The 18,300-nt window shown below is 40.8% G+C and overlaps 1 protein-coding gene across 1 annotated transcript; it reads left to right on the top strand.

Annotated features, from left to right (window-relative positions):
• The first annotated feature begins 5,155 nt into the window (after window positions 1-5,155).
• Window positions 5,156-7,065, top strand: LOC148863957 (aspartic proteinase PCS1-like). Its single transcript, XM_088980383.1, has one exon. It carries the CDS (start codon window positions 5,426-5,428, stop codon window positions 6,773-6,775), a length of 1,350 nt encoding a protein of 449 aa, XP_088836509.1. The 5' UTR covers window positions 5,156-5,425; the 3' UTR covers window positions 6,776-7,065.
• The last annotated feature ends 11,235 nt before the right edge of the window (window positions 7,066-18,300 follow it).

The following is an 18,300-nucleotide window of genomic DNA, read 5'->3' as shown; positions in this document are numbered from 1 at the left end:
AATATACCCATCTCTTCTTCTATCCAGTTTCCTATTTGGACCTCCAAAAAATTGAACTTATTGAAGTGTCTTCTTCTGTTGTCTTCTTTACATGATTGCTTAGATCTTTCATTGCAGCTACCACATGTTCCTAGCATACCCCGATTCTAGAGTTAATGGTTAACAATTTAAGGTCCTGTTCGCTTTTCGATAAATTACTTACTTGGGTAAATGCATTTTAATATGGGTAAGTGCATTTACCCATATATTTTATATCCTCAGGTGGGAAAGTTATTTATCCACCTAGGAGATGGATATCACTTACAATCAGGAAAATATTTTTTTCCTAATCCCCCACATAAATCTGAAAATAGAACATGAGTTTCTTGGTCAATGGAAACCAAAATCCCATTGACCAAGTTTCCCCCTCTCAAAATCCAAAAAACAAGCACACCCTAAAAGTAAGGATTAATATGCTATTCACAACACTTAAAAAAATGACCACCACCTTTTCATGTAAGAAACTATGGAATTTGATTCATTGAAGTATTAACTGTCAGCCAGAAAGGTGCCATGTGGCACAAATCATGGGCAATCGTAGGAAATTTGAGATCACATCTGTGCCCAACAAATGCCCCACATGCACATCTCAGCATGCATTAGGAACATCTCCCAAAGTTATCAATTTGAGATATTCTCAATACACAGTTGGGATATGCTGTGGGGCACAGATGTGAATTCAAGAAACTTATTAACATAACTAATAAGGTGAAAGAATTGGGATCTGCTCCTCATACTGATCTCATATCCATATCCCATTTTGTATTGGAAACATCTTCTATAGTTAAAACTATGGAAGCTGTTCCCAATATATATGGTACATGCTGTGAGGTCTGTGTGAGGAGCATTTTGTAAGAAGAAGATCCAAGGCAAAGCCAAAGACGTGCACGCATTTAAAACTGAAACGGATGGCAAGGACCCATTTTGGATAAGGATACCTAAATTGACAAATGAGACCGTTACTCCTTTGCTAAATCTCCTCCTTATATAAGAGCCCCTGACCCAAGGTACGACACATGAGACCACCTCAATTCATTCGTACTCTACTACTCTATTAACTTTGCTGCCCAATCTTTTGTGTCCACCTCATCTGACTTGAGTGTTAAATACTAAAGAACTCTAGGGTTTCTAACAATTTTTCTATAATCACTAGAGACCTAGATCTTATTAGGGCTGTAAAGGGATTGTATTAAAATGGAAATATCTAGATCCCAAATTGATTTGTTAATACCCGTGATTTCAATCCAGTCTCAATTGGATTGAGATATTGAATCCTATTAATTAATTAAACTAAAATCGATCAAAATATTATGTCATTAACTAAATGAAGTGAATTCGATATTCATTTCATTAATAAAATGATTTTTCTTGTGAGTATTTGAATAAAATTAATTGAAATAACTTCTACAAGACTTGAACCTAACTCTTAGGCCCCATTTAGTTCACAGGAATAAGGGTCTGGAATGGGAATGGAATGGGAGAATTGGAATCTCATTTCCATTCCCGGTAGAATGACATTTCCTCATTCGAGGGAATGACCATTTCCTCTCCCTCCCTTGGGAATGAAATCTCATTCCTATTGATTTTAATTCTCATTCCCTTTACTGTTTGAACCAAATAGATTAAGGTAGTAGACCATTCCGATTCTTAATCGAATCTAAATGTGGGTCTCTCAAATGTAGAGACCCTTAGACTTTTAGGGTCCATTTGGTTTACAGAATCAGAATTAGAATCTAAATGGTCTATTTTTTATAGTCCGTTTGATTCATACAAGAATCAGAATGGGAACTGGAATCAGATGGAATGAGATTTCATTCCCAAGATGAGGGAATGACCATTCCCTCAAATGTAGGAATGCCCCATTCCATTAGGAATGAGAATGGAATTCTGATTCTAGCCAACCAAACAGTTGGAATCCAAATGGCCCATTCCAATTCCAATTCCAGACTTCCATTCCTGCAAATAAAATGGGCCCTTAGTAAATAGACAACACACAGACTTCCCTAATGGAAATAATATAAAGTTTATGTAGATACAAGCATTTAAAGCATGTATATTTAAATATTATTAGATCCAAATTGATGTCAATCCATTTACAAATGGATCTCATTCGTGTCATTCTTGTCTAAATCAAGTTTAAATTTTGCACTTGTATGAACCAATACCATTTGCAGCCGTAGAACTGACTTTCTAGCGGCAATAAGATATTAAGGTGTAGTTTGTTTGCAATGCATATTTCCTTCACATGCATCAGTGTAAATGCATAGGAGTGCAAATAAGTTGACTATGAATTTTGGTTTACTTTTGCTTTAGATTGAACTTTATTTTGTTTGTTTGTGAAAAGTAAAATAGAAAGTAAAATGAAGTAATCCCCACTTTACATCAAAGAAAAGGGAGGTATGAGAGGATTATTTGTTTGAGAGTGGTGTAGGAAGTAAGATGATTTGGTCTTCACTTTATATGAGAGAGAATTAAGTTTGGGGGGAAGATGGTGTAAATTTTGTATCAGTTTTTGGAATATAATATTTGCATTGCTAATGAGTGCAAACGAGACAAATTATAGATTGTATAAAACTGAAGTACAAATAATAGTTACAAACAAATGGATGCAAAATTAGACCGGATGCAAAGTTTGTATTCCATTCAAATTTTTTATAGAGTCGAAAGCAAAATATACCAATTGATTTTAATTTCCTTCATAATAGAGCCAACAGAACCCAAGCTAATTTTTCATCTTAGGGCCGTTCATTTTTCGAATCTTGGGAGGAGGGAAAATTGGTCAATGGGATTTTGGTTCCCATTGACCAGATACCCATATTATTTTTTCAGATTTATGGAAAATTACCAACACTTTGATGAGACAAAATTACTCTTTTTAATAGCTTTTTTTATGACTAAAACAATATCTTATTTGTTTGGAAAATAAAAAAAATGAATAAATAAATTCCTGAAAAACAATCAGGTGATCGATAATGAAATGAGTGAAGCTTCCGCAACAAGTAGAACCTTTAATATTTTATAGGTATGGCTCTACCACAGGTGTTTCCACCGGAGCAGTAGCAACAGACGAAATCCCATAAGCAAGTAATGAAGTAGATCCTATTGTGCTTCCCCATTTTGTTATAATTTCAAAACCGTAAGAGTGCCCAGCTGATATAGCCTCTTAATATTATCGAATTAATGCTATCTTCTTTGAAGTTTCCCGTGCAAAAGGTTTAGAAATACGGTATACAAGATTTTGCACCTAACATATTTGTATTGATATATACAAGGTGGAGAGGTTCATTGGACAATTAAGAGCCTGTCTCGGAAGGCTTTAGCTTTGATTGAGCTGTGTTAATTGAGTCATTTTAAAAAAACTATTAAAATTAATTTCACGGAAAAATTGATTCATTAGAAAAACATAGCTTCTAAATTTTCTATGTGAGGCCCACCCTGTAATGCAAAAAACAGGTACATATAATAAAAACCCTCCCAAATGGAAGCTAAATCAAATGCAACAGCTTTGGGCTTCTCCCGCTAAATCCCCTGGAATCTGATTTTTATTTTCGTTTTTCAATTTTTGCCATTGAAAACCTGAATTGAATGGATGAAAATATAAAAATCAAAACCATACAAAACAAATGAAGGGGTGTTTGGCCAGTATTCATGATTTTATTTCTTTTAACCAAAAATAATTTCCTTCCTTTGCACCAATGGAAAAGCCAGTTGTTCCCCAGCCCCAACAAGCCACAAATTCAATCAGGGTCGCTTGAGAAACACCCATAATAATCATACCAGCCCAATCTATTTTCTTTTTCTCAACTTGAACTGTCCAAAGAAATGGTTAGTGAACAGTCAACGATATTCTCACAAATAAAAAGCTCTTCCTTCGTAAAAGCGTGGGCGTTTTTTGGACCTATTTTCAAAAAAAAAAAAAACGTCCATGTTTGTTAGACCTGTTTTTTACAAAAAAAAAAAAAAAAACACCTTTATATATTTGATAGTGTTTCTGCCACGTAGGCAGTGAACAACACTAATGATGTTTGGTAAGGTGATTTTCATCACCATTTTTTTATGTATGTGCACATATATGTAAGCACCACATCATTCATCTGATGGGGGAAATGATTCACCAAATTTGATGTTTCATGCAATGGTTGGGATGTGATTTACGATGCATGCCCGTTTTTCAGCATTTAAAAAAAAACGCTTGAACCAAATAGTCATGTAGTCGGTTGTTTGTGGAATTGCCTACATGGATCCAACGTGGCACCATTGTTCAGAAAAATGCCCATGCTTCCAAACATCCCCTTAGTATGTGTTTGGTTCTGTGGGCATTTATGGATAGAGCGTTTATTTGCACATTTTCACTTTAAACGTTTATCTATACCTTTTCATTTTAAATGTTTTTTTCTTACTTTAAATATTTCCTATTTTTTTTTGTTTGATTGAACTCTACTTTAAATGTTTTTTATTCTCCGATGAATACCTATTAAAGTGTGCCAAATCAGCATTTGGTTTCCAAAACGTTGGGGCATTGAGGGAAACAAGAATTTGATGTTTCCCCAAATGCCCCATGCACAAAAATCAAAGTGTTTTAATTTGCTATCATTTTATTTAATAAACTGTAAAACCAAATAATTATTTCATTTTGCTTCATTTACAATAAACACGAACACTTATATGACGCTCATGTAACGACATTTTTTCAATAAACACCGGCGGAATCAAACATCCCCTTAAACTAATTTCAACCGCTCCATCTAGGGCTGCAAAAGTGCAAATGGTATCCCTTTATAATTACAATTCAATCATGTTAAGGGTGATTTGAATTCCATTTGTCTATAATTAGAAGTATGTGGATAGACCTCTATCTGAATATTTAAAATCTCATCCGATTTGATTCAAATGTTTATGAATTATGCTTATATGTACTTAAAGTTTATATTCTATCATTAGTGAAGTTGGTCATATATCTTATTGTTTTATCAAAAAAAACTAGCTCTCTTTGTTTGCAATGTAATTTATTTTGCACTAAAACAAATGCAAGGAAGCATACTTTTACTTCGGATTTTATGTTATTCCACCTTAAGTTTTATTTTCTTCATTTACACTGAAAAAAAAACAAAAATAAATAAATCACACCTTGCATTCAACTCATTCGCACTCCATACAAAAGAAATTGCATAGCAAACAAAGCACAAATCCTCACGTAACAAAATTAAAGTAATTAACGCTTAATTAAAAAACGCGTTTATCTTTTTTGGCGTTTTTTGTACTCTTACTTGACACTCGCTTTAGGCTCTCTGTTTATGCCCATGGAAACGCTGTATAAATTGAAGCCCACGGATCAATCTCTCTCCTCACTTCTCTCTCTCTCTCTCTCTCTCTGGCTCTGGCTCTAATGGCTGTCTCCAACTCTCTCCTGATTCTCTTTCTCACCATCTCTTCTCTCTCCCTCTCAATCGAAGGAATCCAGAACTCTAACAACTTTAAACCCTCAAAGTATTCTTTCTCGTTCCCTCTTACATCTCGCCGCATTTCTCGCCCTGCCTCTGCTGCAACTCTCCTTCCCTCACTCGTTTCATCAACCAGCCGGAACCCCAACTCAAGCACTGGTTCGAAGAACAACCAATCAGCTTACAAATCTTCATTCAAGTATTCAGTCGCTCTGATCGTTTCTCTCCCAATCGGGACTCCACCACAGAGCCAACCAATGGTGTTGGATACCGGAAGCCAGTTATCATGGATCCAATGCCACAACAAAACCCTTGCAAAACCTCCTCCGTTTAATCCTTCCATGTCTTCATCATTCTCTGTTCTTCCCTGCAACCACCCTCTCTGCAAGCCCAGGATTCCCGATTTTACCCTCCCAACGGATTGCGATCAGAACCGCCTGTGCCACTATTCTTACTTCTACGCCGACGGCACCTTGGCCGAGGGCAATCTCGTCCGAGAAAAAATCACATTTGCCAGATCGCAGAGCACCCCTCCTTTGATCCTCGGCTGTGGTCAGGACGCCGGCGCTGCGGAGGGTATTCTGGGGATGAATCTCGGCCGGCTGTCATTTGCTTCACAGGCCAGGATTTCGAAGTTCTCGTATTGCGTTCCGGTTCGCCGGAACCAGATGAAGGTTCCGCCGGTAGGAGCATTTTATCTTGGTGAGAACCCATATTCCGGCGGATTCCGGTACGTTGACCTTTTGACCTTCAACCAAAGTCAAAGTCAGCAGATGCCAAATCTTGATGGGGCGGCGTATACGGTTGTGATGGAGGGGATACGAATTGGCGGGAAAAGACTGAACATTTCGCGCTCGGTTTTCCGGCCGGATCCCAGCGGAGCCGGTCAGACGATAATCGATTCCGGCACGGAGTACACGTTTTTGGTTGAGGACGCTTATGTTAAGGTGAGGGAGGAGGTTGTGAGATTGGTGGGACCGTCCAAGGTGAAGAAAGGATACGTGTACGGTGGAGCGTTGGATTTATGTTTTAACGGCGATCCGGTACTGATCAGACAGTCGATAGGAGGGATAGTGTTGGAAATGGGAAAAGGGGTCGAGATTCTTGTGGAGAAGGAGAGAGTTTTGGCTGGTGTTGGCCGTGGGGTCCATTGCTTGAGCATCGGACGGTCAGAATTGCTGGGCGTGGAGAGCAGTATAATTGGGAACGTTCATCAGCAAAATCTATGGGTAGAATTCGATCTTGCTAACCGTAAAGTTGGATTCGGGAGGGCGGAGTGTAGCAATTCAGCATAGACGAGCACGAGCAGCACCTTCAGAATACCGTATTGCCGTTCAACATTTCAAATTTACCCCCTGTGAATATCTGTGATACCATAGTCTCGCATTGGCTTCACGTCATTACATCAAGATATTTTTGTTTTTTCATTTTTATTTATTCGCGTGAAAGTGTATACTCGTTCACCGTCCGATTTTAAGTGAGTGGTGGGATCCACATCCACCTCGTTGGTCTTCCACACGCTGCATTTCAGCATCTCATATATTGTTTCATTGGTTAATAAAAGTGATAACACTAATCGTCTACACTCTACAGTTCAACTCATACTGGGCCATATGGAAGAACAGAAGTGAAAAATGCTTTGGTGGTAAGTCCAGTAATTCCCAAATAATCATTAATACTGAAACGAAATTTATTAAAAGGACATTATTGTATCATCAATTGTCACCAATTGTTTGTGTGGACATGAAAGTTATTTACCTATCTTAGGAGGGTATTATATATCCAAGTAAATTAGTCACTCGGGAATTGTTTTTTTAAGAGCAATTTTTGGTCCTTAATATCAATAAAAGTAATATATTTAAAAAATTTCAAAAATGGGTTAACTTTTTAAAAATAATATCAGTTAAGGGCAAAAACATTGTTCATATTCTTCCTGGCACCATCGTCTGCTGCCACCTGCCACTACCTCCGACAACACCTTTCCCACCTCCACCTCCGCCTCCGTCTCCGACAACATTACCAGAGGTGGGCGGAGACAGAGGCGGCGGCGGTGCTGGTGGGCGGAGGTGGTGGCGCAGGGCAGAGAATGACCACCAATAATGTCGTCGCTGCCTCTGTCTCCGCCCACCTCTGACAACATTGCCAGAGACGAAGGCGGAGGTGGTGGCATTGAGTAGAGAAATGACCACCAGCACTGCTGCCACCGCCTTTGCCTCTGCCCACCTCTGGTAATGTTGCCAGAGCCAGAGGTAGAGGTGGTAGAGATAGGCGGAGGCATTGCCGAAGGTGGTGGCGGACGGCAACACCAGGGAATAGATTGCAAGAGGAAGAAAATGAATAGTGTTTTTACACTTAACTACTATTATTTTTAAAAAGTTAACCTATTTTTAAAATTTTTTTAAATATATTACTTTTATTATAATTAAAGGCCAAAAGTTGCCCTTAAATGCTGTAATTCCTTCTTTCTTTTTTGTGGAACCCACCAACTAATTTGCCCCCATTTACCAAAAAAAACAAGCGACCACATAAATTCATTGTATTGGTCGATACTCACAGTATCAATCAATGGTCATTATTGACTTTACAGCCCAATGTGACCTAATATGGCCTGATCTCAAAGTTTTTATTGTATAAAATTATCATCATCACCATCCAAATCCTATCCAAACTATTGGTTGGTTACATGAATCCTATTTTGCCATTTCTTTCTATTTAATGCCATATCCATTATTAAATTATGAGCTATTAAATCATTTGTACTACTTTAGCCAATGTCTTGTTGGTTTATCCCTAGTCTTTGTTGCTCCTTCAAATTGCAATAGATCATTTCTTTTTACAGTACTGTCAATGTTCTCTTATGTAAGTTCAAAGATAATAAGTCCACTGCACCATACTTCATTTACTTGTCATATTTTATGGGTTTAAAATTTAACCCTTGATACTTTTTGTTTTTTTACTATTTTCCAATAATTCTTAAATGTGTTATAGTAGTTCACATTTATGTTTCTCATGTATGTATGTATACTTCATATAATTGTTTAAAACTCAAGACTCAATATTATTGATGTATTTTTTTTTGAATTTATTTTAATATCCATAACATGTGCATGCATATATTAATATTAGTTATTCCACCATATGTGTATTCAAAATTTTTCCCTATTAGATCTCTTACGATTGACATTGTTTGCACCATCATAGATAATTTGATTCTCAAACTTCTAGACCTTTAGTTTGGCAATTTGCACATTGACTGTGAGTACTAAAATTTGATCTTGTTGTCTTGGTGGTTTAAGTAGGGTTGTAATTGAATCGGATTTAGATTGGATACAACTACATCATCATCATCATCCATGCCTTATCCCAACCATATAGGGTTGGCTATATGAGTCATGTTTCACCAATCCATTATATTTAAATTCATATCCACTATTAAATTATTAGTGCTTAAATCATTTTGCACTACTTCTATCCATGTTCGTTTTGGTCTACCCCTTTATTCTACTTGTAACAAATCAGTTATGCTAACCAGAGCTATTGGTGAATCATCTTAATCTACTCTCTCATTTTATCATGTATTAGAGTTATTCTTGGGTTTCTATAGATGACTTCATTTTTTATCCTATCCTTTCTAGTTTTTCCACTCATCCATCTTAGCATTTGCATTTCTATCGCTCTCATTTTTTTGAACATATTTGATGTAGCACGATCCGGTCACTCCTAGCTGGCACTCACGTGGCTCCTGAGAGGTATCTGAGATGAGAGGAAAGAAGAATAACTCCCAGAGGTTTGTCCGGCAGGAACACTCTAATGATTAAGTCAGTATTCTATGCAAGAAGCAAAGGGAAAACGAAGGCTAAAAGTGCAGATTGCACAGGTGATTCGAAGATACATTGTTCCTTGAGAATAAGCCCCTTATAACAGAATTCCGTTGCTTCAAGCCCTTTGTCTTCTGACAGGACAGGTATAACCGCCACTGTTAGTCTGCCACAGCAATTACAGGCAAGGCTGAGGTGGTACGCGCGGGGCCATAGTTGTAGGGTACGCACCTGTCAGGTGCGAGACACCTTTCTAAAGGTGACAGGCGCGACACTAGCTGACGAGGGACATGTCTGCTGTCCACAGATTTTTCGGATACAGTGGTCGAGCAGGAAGCCTTCCTGTTGTATACCGAACTACCCTTCCGCGAATTACCCAGAGCCAGGCTGTCACTTGAGTGACGAGCTGCCTGTAGCAAGTTATGTCGAGCTGGCTGACTTGAGGTGTCTATGCCGCGGGATGTCCAGAGATGGATCGGTGCGTTCTTGTATGGGAGTGGCCCGAGGTCCATTGGGAGGAGATCGGGCCTTAAGAGAGGCCATGTCACCCCAAACTCGGGACGCCCCAAAGTGCCTTAACCCCGGGGAGGAGGTACGAGTAAGGTGGCTTCCGGCGAGTAGTTTACCTGCCCAGTTGCCGAACTGAACTCGGTGGGACTTTCCCTCCGAATTGTGATCACGTCCGTTGTGCTGTTATGCTGAGTCACTATTTGAACAAGATGACACACACGTGTACCCGTGTAGCAAGATCAGGCCAAATCACACCCCCATCAATATTATTTATTAATTGTCCAATACTTTGCTCCATACAAATGGTATTCTCTTATCACACAAAAGTCCAAATGTAGCCATCCATTTTTCCCAACTTATGGGTGACATCCTCCCCAATCCCTACCTTGTTATGAATCCAATCTCATATGGTGAATTTATACATACATAAAAATATATATACCAATATAAAATGTTATATATAGTAAAAATTTGAATCCTACCTTGGATTCAAATTTTTTATCCCATATGGGTTCAAATCCACACCCAATAATAGGATGGGATGTTGGATCAAGCTTCAAGCAATAGATTTTTCAAAGTACAGGGGGAACCCGAAGGAACCCATGCCTCAAAGTTCTCCACTTACCAATACTATATATTGTAAAATGTAGTTGCCCATGTCAGTCTCCTTATTAGGGGTGTTCATTACATGGTCTACACCACTTAACCTCATTGAACGAAATTCAAATTGACAGTTTGGTGTGGTCTAACTTACTGTTTTTAAAATTGGATTGGACCGGATGGTCAGATCAGAAAAACCGAGAACTGGTCATCTGATCGGTTTCGTTTTCCTCCAAAACAGCTTTTTTCCCTAAAACCGTTGATTTTGGTTAATAAACCGTTGAACCGGCCGGTTAACCATACAAACGGTTTTGACTGTTTTCCAATTTTTAAAATTTTTAATTTTTTTATTAAAACAAACCAACCATTTGGGTCAAATGGTCAAACTGTTTGAACCTGTAACCTGACCCCTAATCAGTTCGTTCACCGGCTCATTTTTAAAAACCATGGTCTAACATTAAAAATAGTTTGGTTTGGTCTAAGAAATTCTCATACTACAATATTTTGGTTTGATATGATTTTCTAAATTTTAGAAACCATACCAAACCGTAAAACTGAATTATTAATGATATATATAATATATATGTTTAAGCATATATGTATATATATTAAAATGCTTTTGTTTGGATTGAGAAATTTTCAAATCGTCATTTAGTAGTTTGGTCTAAGATCATCTCCAAACCAAACCGTAAACACTAAACACCCCTATTCATCATATTGCTCAGCCGTTTCAGAAATTGTGTTTTTTTTCTTAATTTAAAAAAAATAAATATTGAACTATTGATATTCACCCATAATCAATTCAATTAAAAAAATGAATATAAGATGAACATCTTTTTTTACACCAACTTGGGCATTGCACGGGTCTCCCTCTAATATCATAAATATAATAATATAATAATAATCTACCCCCATTCTTTTTCAATAATCAAACAAAAATGGCCCCACCCCAAAAAAATCCTAGCTCTTCTCTTGGTTGACAGCCCTAATTTAAAGAGTGTAGTTGTTGACTCTTGTTGGTAGCCACTAGCGAGCGAGGCGGTGCAGGGCGGGACGTGTGAAGTGATAATACAAGCAAAGAAAAGCGAAGACAAAAGCAATTAAAGAGAAAAAAGGAGAGCACTTGTCAACGAAGAAACAACAGCTAGCGAAAAAACGAAAGCACAGACGAAAAGAAGTCAAGAAAGGAATCGCTTTCAGTCGTCGAGCATCCATCCAATCCACAGTGCATGGGCCTCGCCTTCGCATTTCATCGAACAGCTGTGTGAAGTATGGACTGGTTAGAGTTTGGCGCATCTCTCGATGTTTTAGTAGACAGCTGTGCAGAAAAAGGCAATACAGCATTTTTGTCACAATAGATATGGACTGAATTCATCCCGATAATGATGGATTAATTAAAAGAGATCCTTAAATGTTCGAAGCTGGATCACTGCAATTCGAAAGCGACACACACGTTGCAATCAGCCAATCCTTCCTCTCTCTCTCTCTCTCTCTCTCTCCCAAGTAGTCATTGCCCCATGCATTTTATTTTTGGTAAATTACAGAATGTCACCCTTTCCTTACAAATACTTATACTTAGACCCTTAGTTCTTTACCCTGCCTCATTAATGTGCTTGGATAAAGATAAAATTATAAAAATACCCATATATAAAGTTATTCATTTTTGTCTATTTTCTGTATTTTCCTCTTCTTTGTTATATTTTCTATAATTTTCTGTTTTCTTTTATTTTCTTCATTTGTTGTTGTATTTCTCGTGTTTTTGCAATTTCCTTTTTTGTTTTATTTTATTAATTTTTTTACAAAATTGTTTCATAAAATAATTTAAGGATAATTTGGGGTTGTAAATATGTTTAAACAAGTACATAACAGTTATATAGAAATCTTTTATAAAGTTAATTAACGGAATACCAACGTGGGGACAAAGTGAAAGAAATAAAAAATCAGTGGGTATTTATTATAAATGAGAATTCAGGGATCAAGTGTCAACAATCTCTCTCTCAGTCCAAAATTTAAATGTAACAGGAATCAAATTCCTACTAATAAGGGAAACATGCCTGGGGTGTTGGGTTTCTTGTTAACATCACCAAACAAATTTTGGGTGTATTGGGTTTAGAATTATCCCACGCTCAATTGCCTGGGTTATAGGGGTAATGGTCAGTGGTGGACAGTCTTATTGATAATGAACTTCATTTGTCTTTGTCTTCCATCGGCCGAAGAGCAAGTTTGCCTACTTGAGGTGGCCAACCCTTCACCATCCGACCCATAAGTGGACGCGGTTGTCGTGGTAATGTAGACATCCATTGTAATTTGTGATGGGGGAATTGGATGGGCTACAAAAAAAGTGGGCTAAGCATGTGTTCATGTGGGTTCCACATGGGTCATGTGTAAGAAACATTAGCGTGTTCACGGGCTCTATAGGCAAGGCCCACAATGCACACTACCACCATTCGAAAATTCAATTTTGAATTTGAGATTCGATATAATTGAATTAAATTTGAATAATTCAAGTATCTAATCAGTTGAATTCGGATATCTTATTCATATTGAACGGGTAATCGGATTCAAATTCTGATATAACTTGTTCGATTCGATAAATATCTGAATTTGACCAATTATTTAGTTCTTATATATAATATATCAAATATTTAATTATTTTATATAATTTATATATAATAATTAAATTATATAAATAATTTATATATTTATATAAAAATATTTATTAATTACCTAAAATAACTAATTGGTCAAATTCAAATCGAACTGAATTGAATAGAATATTTGAATATTTAATCAAATTCGAATATTAATTTTTAATATCCATTGAATATCAAATTGAATTCGGATACAATCAAAGTAAACTTTGATCAAGAGGCACCTACTGAGCCCAGAAGTGATCAAAGTAAAATTTTCTTTTGGTAATACAGTCAAAGTAAACTTTGATGCATTTAGAAGATAGGATGAAAATTGTACTTATGGATGCATTACCAAAAATAAGGGGAGCAGGTCCTGGCAATCCGAATGGGTACAAGTGGAAAAACTTACAATGTCTGACGAAATGAGGTCTGGGCTTGAAGCCCAAAAGCTTTCCAAAGTGCTTGGTTTTAGCAGGTATATTATTGAAGGTGACTCGAAATCTATCACTGATGTTCTCGAAGCATCAGCAATAATGTCTACGTGGAGGTGCGGTGTAATGAAAGAATAGTGCTTGAAGATTGTTCGAGAAAACACCCTCAACAACACTTATAATCACACTCAAGGTTTTTAAAACTGACCCGGAGAATGAACCGGTCAGGGTTCGGTTCTCAAGTTGAATGGTCCGATTTTAAACCGAACAGTTGGCCCGTTCTGACAAAAAATAAAAAACAGTCAAAATTGTTCCAACAGTTCAAATAATTAACTGCACAGATTCAATGGTTTATTGACCAAAATCAACGGTTTTTGAGAAAATTCTGGTTTTGGGGAAAAATAGAACCAATCACTTGATCGATTCCCAATTTTTCCGGTCTGACCGTCCAGTCCAGTCTGATTTTGAAAACCATATCACCATGATCACGCTGATGGAGAAAGAAATCGAGTAGCTGACTAATAAAGCGTTCTCTGCAGCTGAAGTCAAGAGCTCTTCTTTGGTCATCCTAGAGGCTAGGTGTTTCGCAATGTAGACCTAGTTAACTAGTGGGTTAGAGACAAGATAAACATAAGGCTTACTGACACATAACATGGAGAGCTTCCCTTTCCATAGTTTAAACTTGTGCCTTCCTCAATATTGGGATGCCTTACGAGTTAATACTAATTTGACATGAGTGAATTGATGATATCAGTAACAAAAGCTAGAGAAGTCTTCCCCAAGAGTTAGTGAATGATATTAATCTATTTGACACCAAACCAGAGCAAATTGAAGACCAGTCCGTGATTTTGAATGTATGACATTCTTCAACCAAGATGGGTTTGCTTAAACGTGTAGGAGAGATAGATCATCTGCATTTCTTTCACTTAAACCAAGATGGGTTTGCTATTTTGAATCTATGACATTCTTCAACCTTTTCCAAAGGTTTCAATATCAAGTAATGGTTGTTGATGAGGGCAAATTTGGCCCTTCAGTGAAATTGTGAGATGTGGTACCTCGTGACAACTAGGAAAATACCCAGCCAACAAACTTATGAAGTTGGTGACCCGCTCGGGCACTAGTCTGGCCGGCCTGGTGCGACCTACGTGCGGCATGCGCGAACTACGCACGGCCTGCGCGAGCTATGTGCGGCGTGCGGCCTACGCGACCTGGCCGACCCGGACCAGCCTAGCGCATGATCCGGCCAAGCCGCCCATAAGGCGCCCACCGACAAACCTGGCCTAGACACTGACCCGCCGACTAACGCAGGCGCCCCCCTGACAACCCAGCCCAGGCGCCGATCTGGCCGCCTGACACAAGCGCCAGCCTGACGACCTCGAGGAGTTCACCACCGTACCCCAGTTCTGACAAAATGCGACGAGCCTTACCGTTTGGAGGCTTTTCACCCACCTAACCCGCGAGGACTCCGGTATATAAAGACCTCACCCCCCAAAGGGGAGGGGATGAAAAAAGGGAAGTAACCCTGCTCTCTAGCTCTCTCATACTATCTTCAAATCTCTCTACAATAAGAGTGCTAACTTAAGTGTCGGAGAGCCCCCACAGGGAAAATACCCCTGGGACCTCTGATTCAGATCTCGCAGGTCCTTCAGCTCCCGCCGCCTACGAAGAGGAGGAAAAGATGGAGTTCTCGGAGGTCCCTTAACTCCCGCCACCTACAAAGAGGAGGAAAAGATGGAGTTCTCGCAGGTCCCTCAGCTCCCGCCACCTACAAAGAGGAGGAAAAGATGAAGTTCTCGTAGGTCCCTCAGCTCCCGCTGCCTACAAAGGAAAGAAGACCACCTCATGCTGAGGGCAGTCGGATTGCGCCGCACCAAGGAGCTCCAGCATTCTCTAAGTCACTGGCTGCCTAGTAGGTAGTTCGCTACCAAGCAGTTCGCCACCAGGCAATTCGCCACCAAGCAGTTCGCCACCAGGCAATTCGCCACCAGGCAGTTCGCCACTGGGCAGTTCGCCACCAGGCAGTTCGCCACCAGGCAGTTTGCCACCAGGCAATTCGCCACCAGGCAATTCACCACCAGGCAGTTCGCCACCAGGCAGTTCGCCACTAGGTAGTTCGCCACCAGGCAGTTCACCATCGAGCAGCTTGCCACCAGGCAGTTCACCATCGAGCAGCTTGCCACCAGGTAGTTCGCCACCAAGCAGTTCGCCACCAGGGAGCTCGCCACCAGGGAGCTCGCCACCAGGCAGTTCGCCACTGGGCAGTTCGCCACCAGGCAGTTCGCCCCCAGGCAGTTCTCCGCCGAGCAGTTTGCCAGTAGGCAATTCACCACCAAGTAGCTCATCACTAAGGCACGCCACCACCGAGTCAAATAACGAGGTACTTAGCCAAAAAATTTTACATCACAAAACATTGGTACGTGGCCGAAAACGGTTACATCAATTGGCACCATCTGTGGGAACACGCTACCAAAAGCTAAGTTCTCATCCTACAAAAGCTAAGTTCTCATCTTGCCAAAACTAAGTCCTCGCTTTTTAGAAATTGAAGCTATCGCTTTATAGTTTACATTTTTTATGAACTCAGAGACTATGCAAGGAGCTAACGGACTAAGTAGCTCTACCAACCTTACTTTCAATTCAGATAATGCCACATCAGTCCTCTCCGCAAGGTCCCCCCTACAAAGATGAGCTCTTCGTGGCTTCCGCGGGAGTTGGCGGCCAACTGACTACATAGGCGCCCTTACCGGTCGAGCCTTCTAAAGCTCCCGTGTGAGCTGGCAACCTAAAGTTAGTAGTGCTGCCCCCGAAGGTCGAGCTCCTAGTAGCTTCTTCTAGGAGTAGGTGACTGGCATTACAAAGCTGATGCAGGCCACGCCTACGGGCCACATTACTACTTAAGACTCGGTCGCCTCTCCGGCATGAGCAAAGTCAAAAAAGAGTAGACCACTAGTCACTCCAAAGCCTACGGGCCACATCACTACTTAAGACCCGGTCACCTCTCCGGCACGGGCAAAGTCAAAAAAGAGTAGACCACTAGTCACTCCAAAGCCTACGGGCCACATTACTACCTAAGACCCGGTCGCCTCTCCGACATGGGCAAAGTCAAAAAAGAGTAGACCACTAGTCACTCCAAAGCCTATGGGCCACATTACTACTTAAAACCTGGTTGCCTCTCTAGCACGGGAAAATTTAGAAAAGAGTAGACCACTGGTCACTCCCAAAGCCTACGGGCCACATTACTACTTAAGACCCGGTCGCCTCTCCAGCACGGGCAAAGTTAGAAAAGAGTAGACCACTGGTCACTCCCAAAGCCTACGGGCCACATTACTACTAAAAACCCGGTTGCCTCTCCGGCACGGGCAAAAGTCAAAGAAGAGTAGACTATGAGTCGCTTCCAAAGCCTACGGGCCACACTAGTAATTGGATCAGCACTTACTAGCTCATCGACTTACGGGCCAAAAGAAATCTACTCCCTTCGCTGAGTTACTATCAGCTCGGGAGTGGGGGGTTATTGATGAGGGCAGATTTGGCCCTCCAATGAAATTGTGGCACGTGGCACCTCGTGACAACTAGGAAAACACCCAGCCAACAAACTTACGAAGTTGGTGACCCGCCCGGGCACCAGTCTGCCCGGCCTGGCGTGACCTACGCCGGCACACGCAACCTGCGTGCGGCACATGCGACTTGCGCAGCGCGCGCGCGGCTTGCGCGAACTGCGCACGGCCTGCGCGACCTAGCCGACCTGGACCAGCCTAGCACATGATCCGGCCAAGCCGCCCATAAGGCGCCCGCCGAAAAACCTGGCCTAGACACTGACCCGCCGACTAACGCAGGCGCCCCCCTGACAACCCGGCCCAGGCGCCGACCTGGCCGCCTGACACAAGCGCCAGCCTGACGACCTCGAGGAGTTCACCACCGTACCCCGATTCTGACAGGATGCGACGAGTCTTACCGTTTGGAGGCTTTTTACCCACCTAACCCGCGAGGACTCTGGTATATAAAGACCCCACCCCCCAAAGGGGAGGGGATGAAAAAAGGGAAGTAACCTTGCTCTCTAGCTCTCTCATATTATCTTCAAAGCTCTTTACAATAAGAGTGCTAACTTAAGCGTCGGAGAGCCCCCACCGGGAAAATACCCCCGGGACCTCTGATTCAGTTCTCGTAGGTCCTTCAGCTCCCGTCGCCTACGAAGAGGAGGAAAAGATGGAGTTCTCGGAGGTCCCTCAACTCCCGCCACCTACAAAGAGGAGGAAAAGATGGAGTTCTCGCAGGTCCCTCAGCTCCCACCACCTACAAAGAGGAGGAAAATATGAAGTTTTCGCAGGTCCCTCAGCTCCCTCTGCTTACAAAGGAAAGAAGACCACCTCATGCTGAGGGCAGTCGGATTGCACCGCACCAGGGAGCTCCAGCATTCTCTAAGTCACCGGCCGCCTAGTAGGCAGTTCGCTACCAGGCAGTTCGCCACCAGGCAGTTTGCCACCGAGCAGCTCGCCACCGGGCAGTTCTCCACCGAGAAGTTCGCTAGTAGGTAGTTCACCACCAAGTAGCTCATCACTAAGGCACGCCACCACCGGGTCAAATAATGAGGTACTTAGTCAAAAAAATTTACATCACAAAACCGAGTAATCAGCAGAGTGCCAGAGTCCCAATATATAGGTAGAAACACTCAGACACGTCAGAATTCCTCAAGGAAGTCTTGTTTGGCCAATAGGTTGATAATTGACAGAGCAACACCTTCCAAGATGAATAAATGATTTTACTGAGGTCCAAATCCTTAGCTAAAGAACAAGTTTGAAACGGTTTATGAATTATATTGACACTTAGACTCAGT

Source organism: Nelumbo lutea, chromosome 3 (genome assembly GCF_056320005.1).
Source record: "Nelumbo lutea isolate HS-2025 chromosome 3, American lotus-T2T, whole genome shotgun sequence".
NCBI lineage: Eukaryota > Viridiplantae > Streptophyta > Magnoliopsida > Proteales > Nelumbonaceae > Nelumbo > Nelumbo lutea.
Note: the sequence above shows the minus strand (reverse complement) of the source record. Positions and strands in the feature narration are given on the sequence as shown.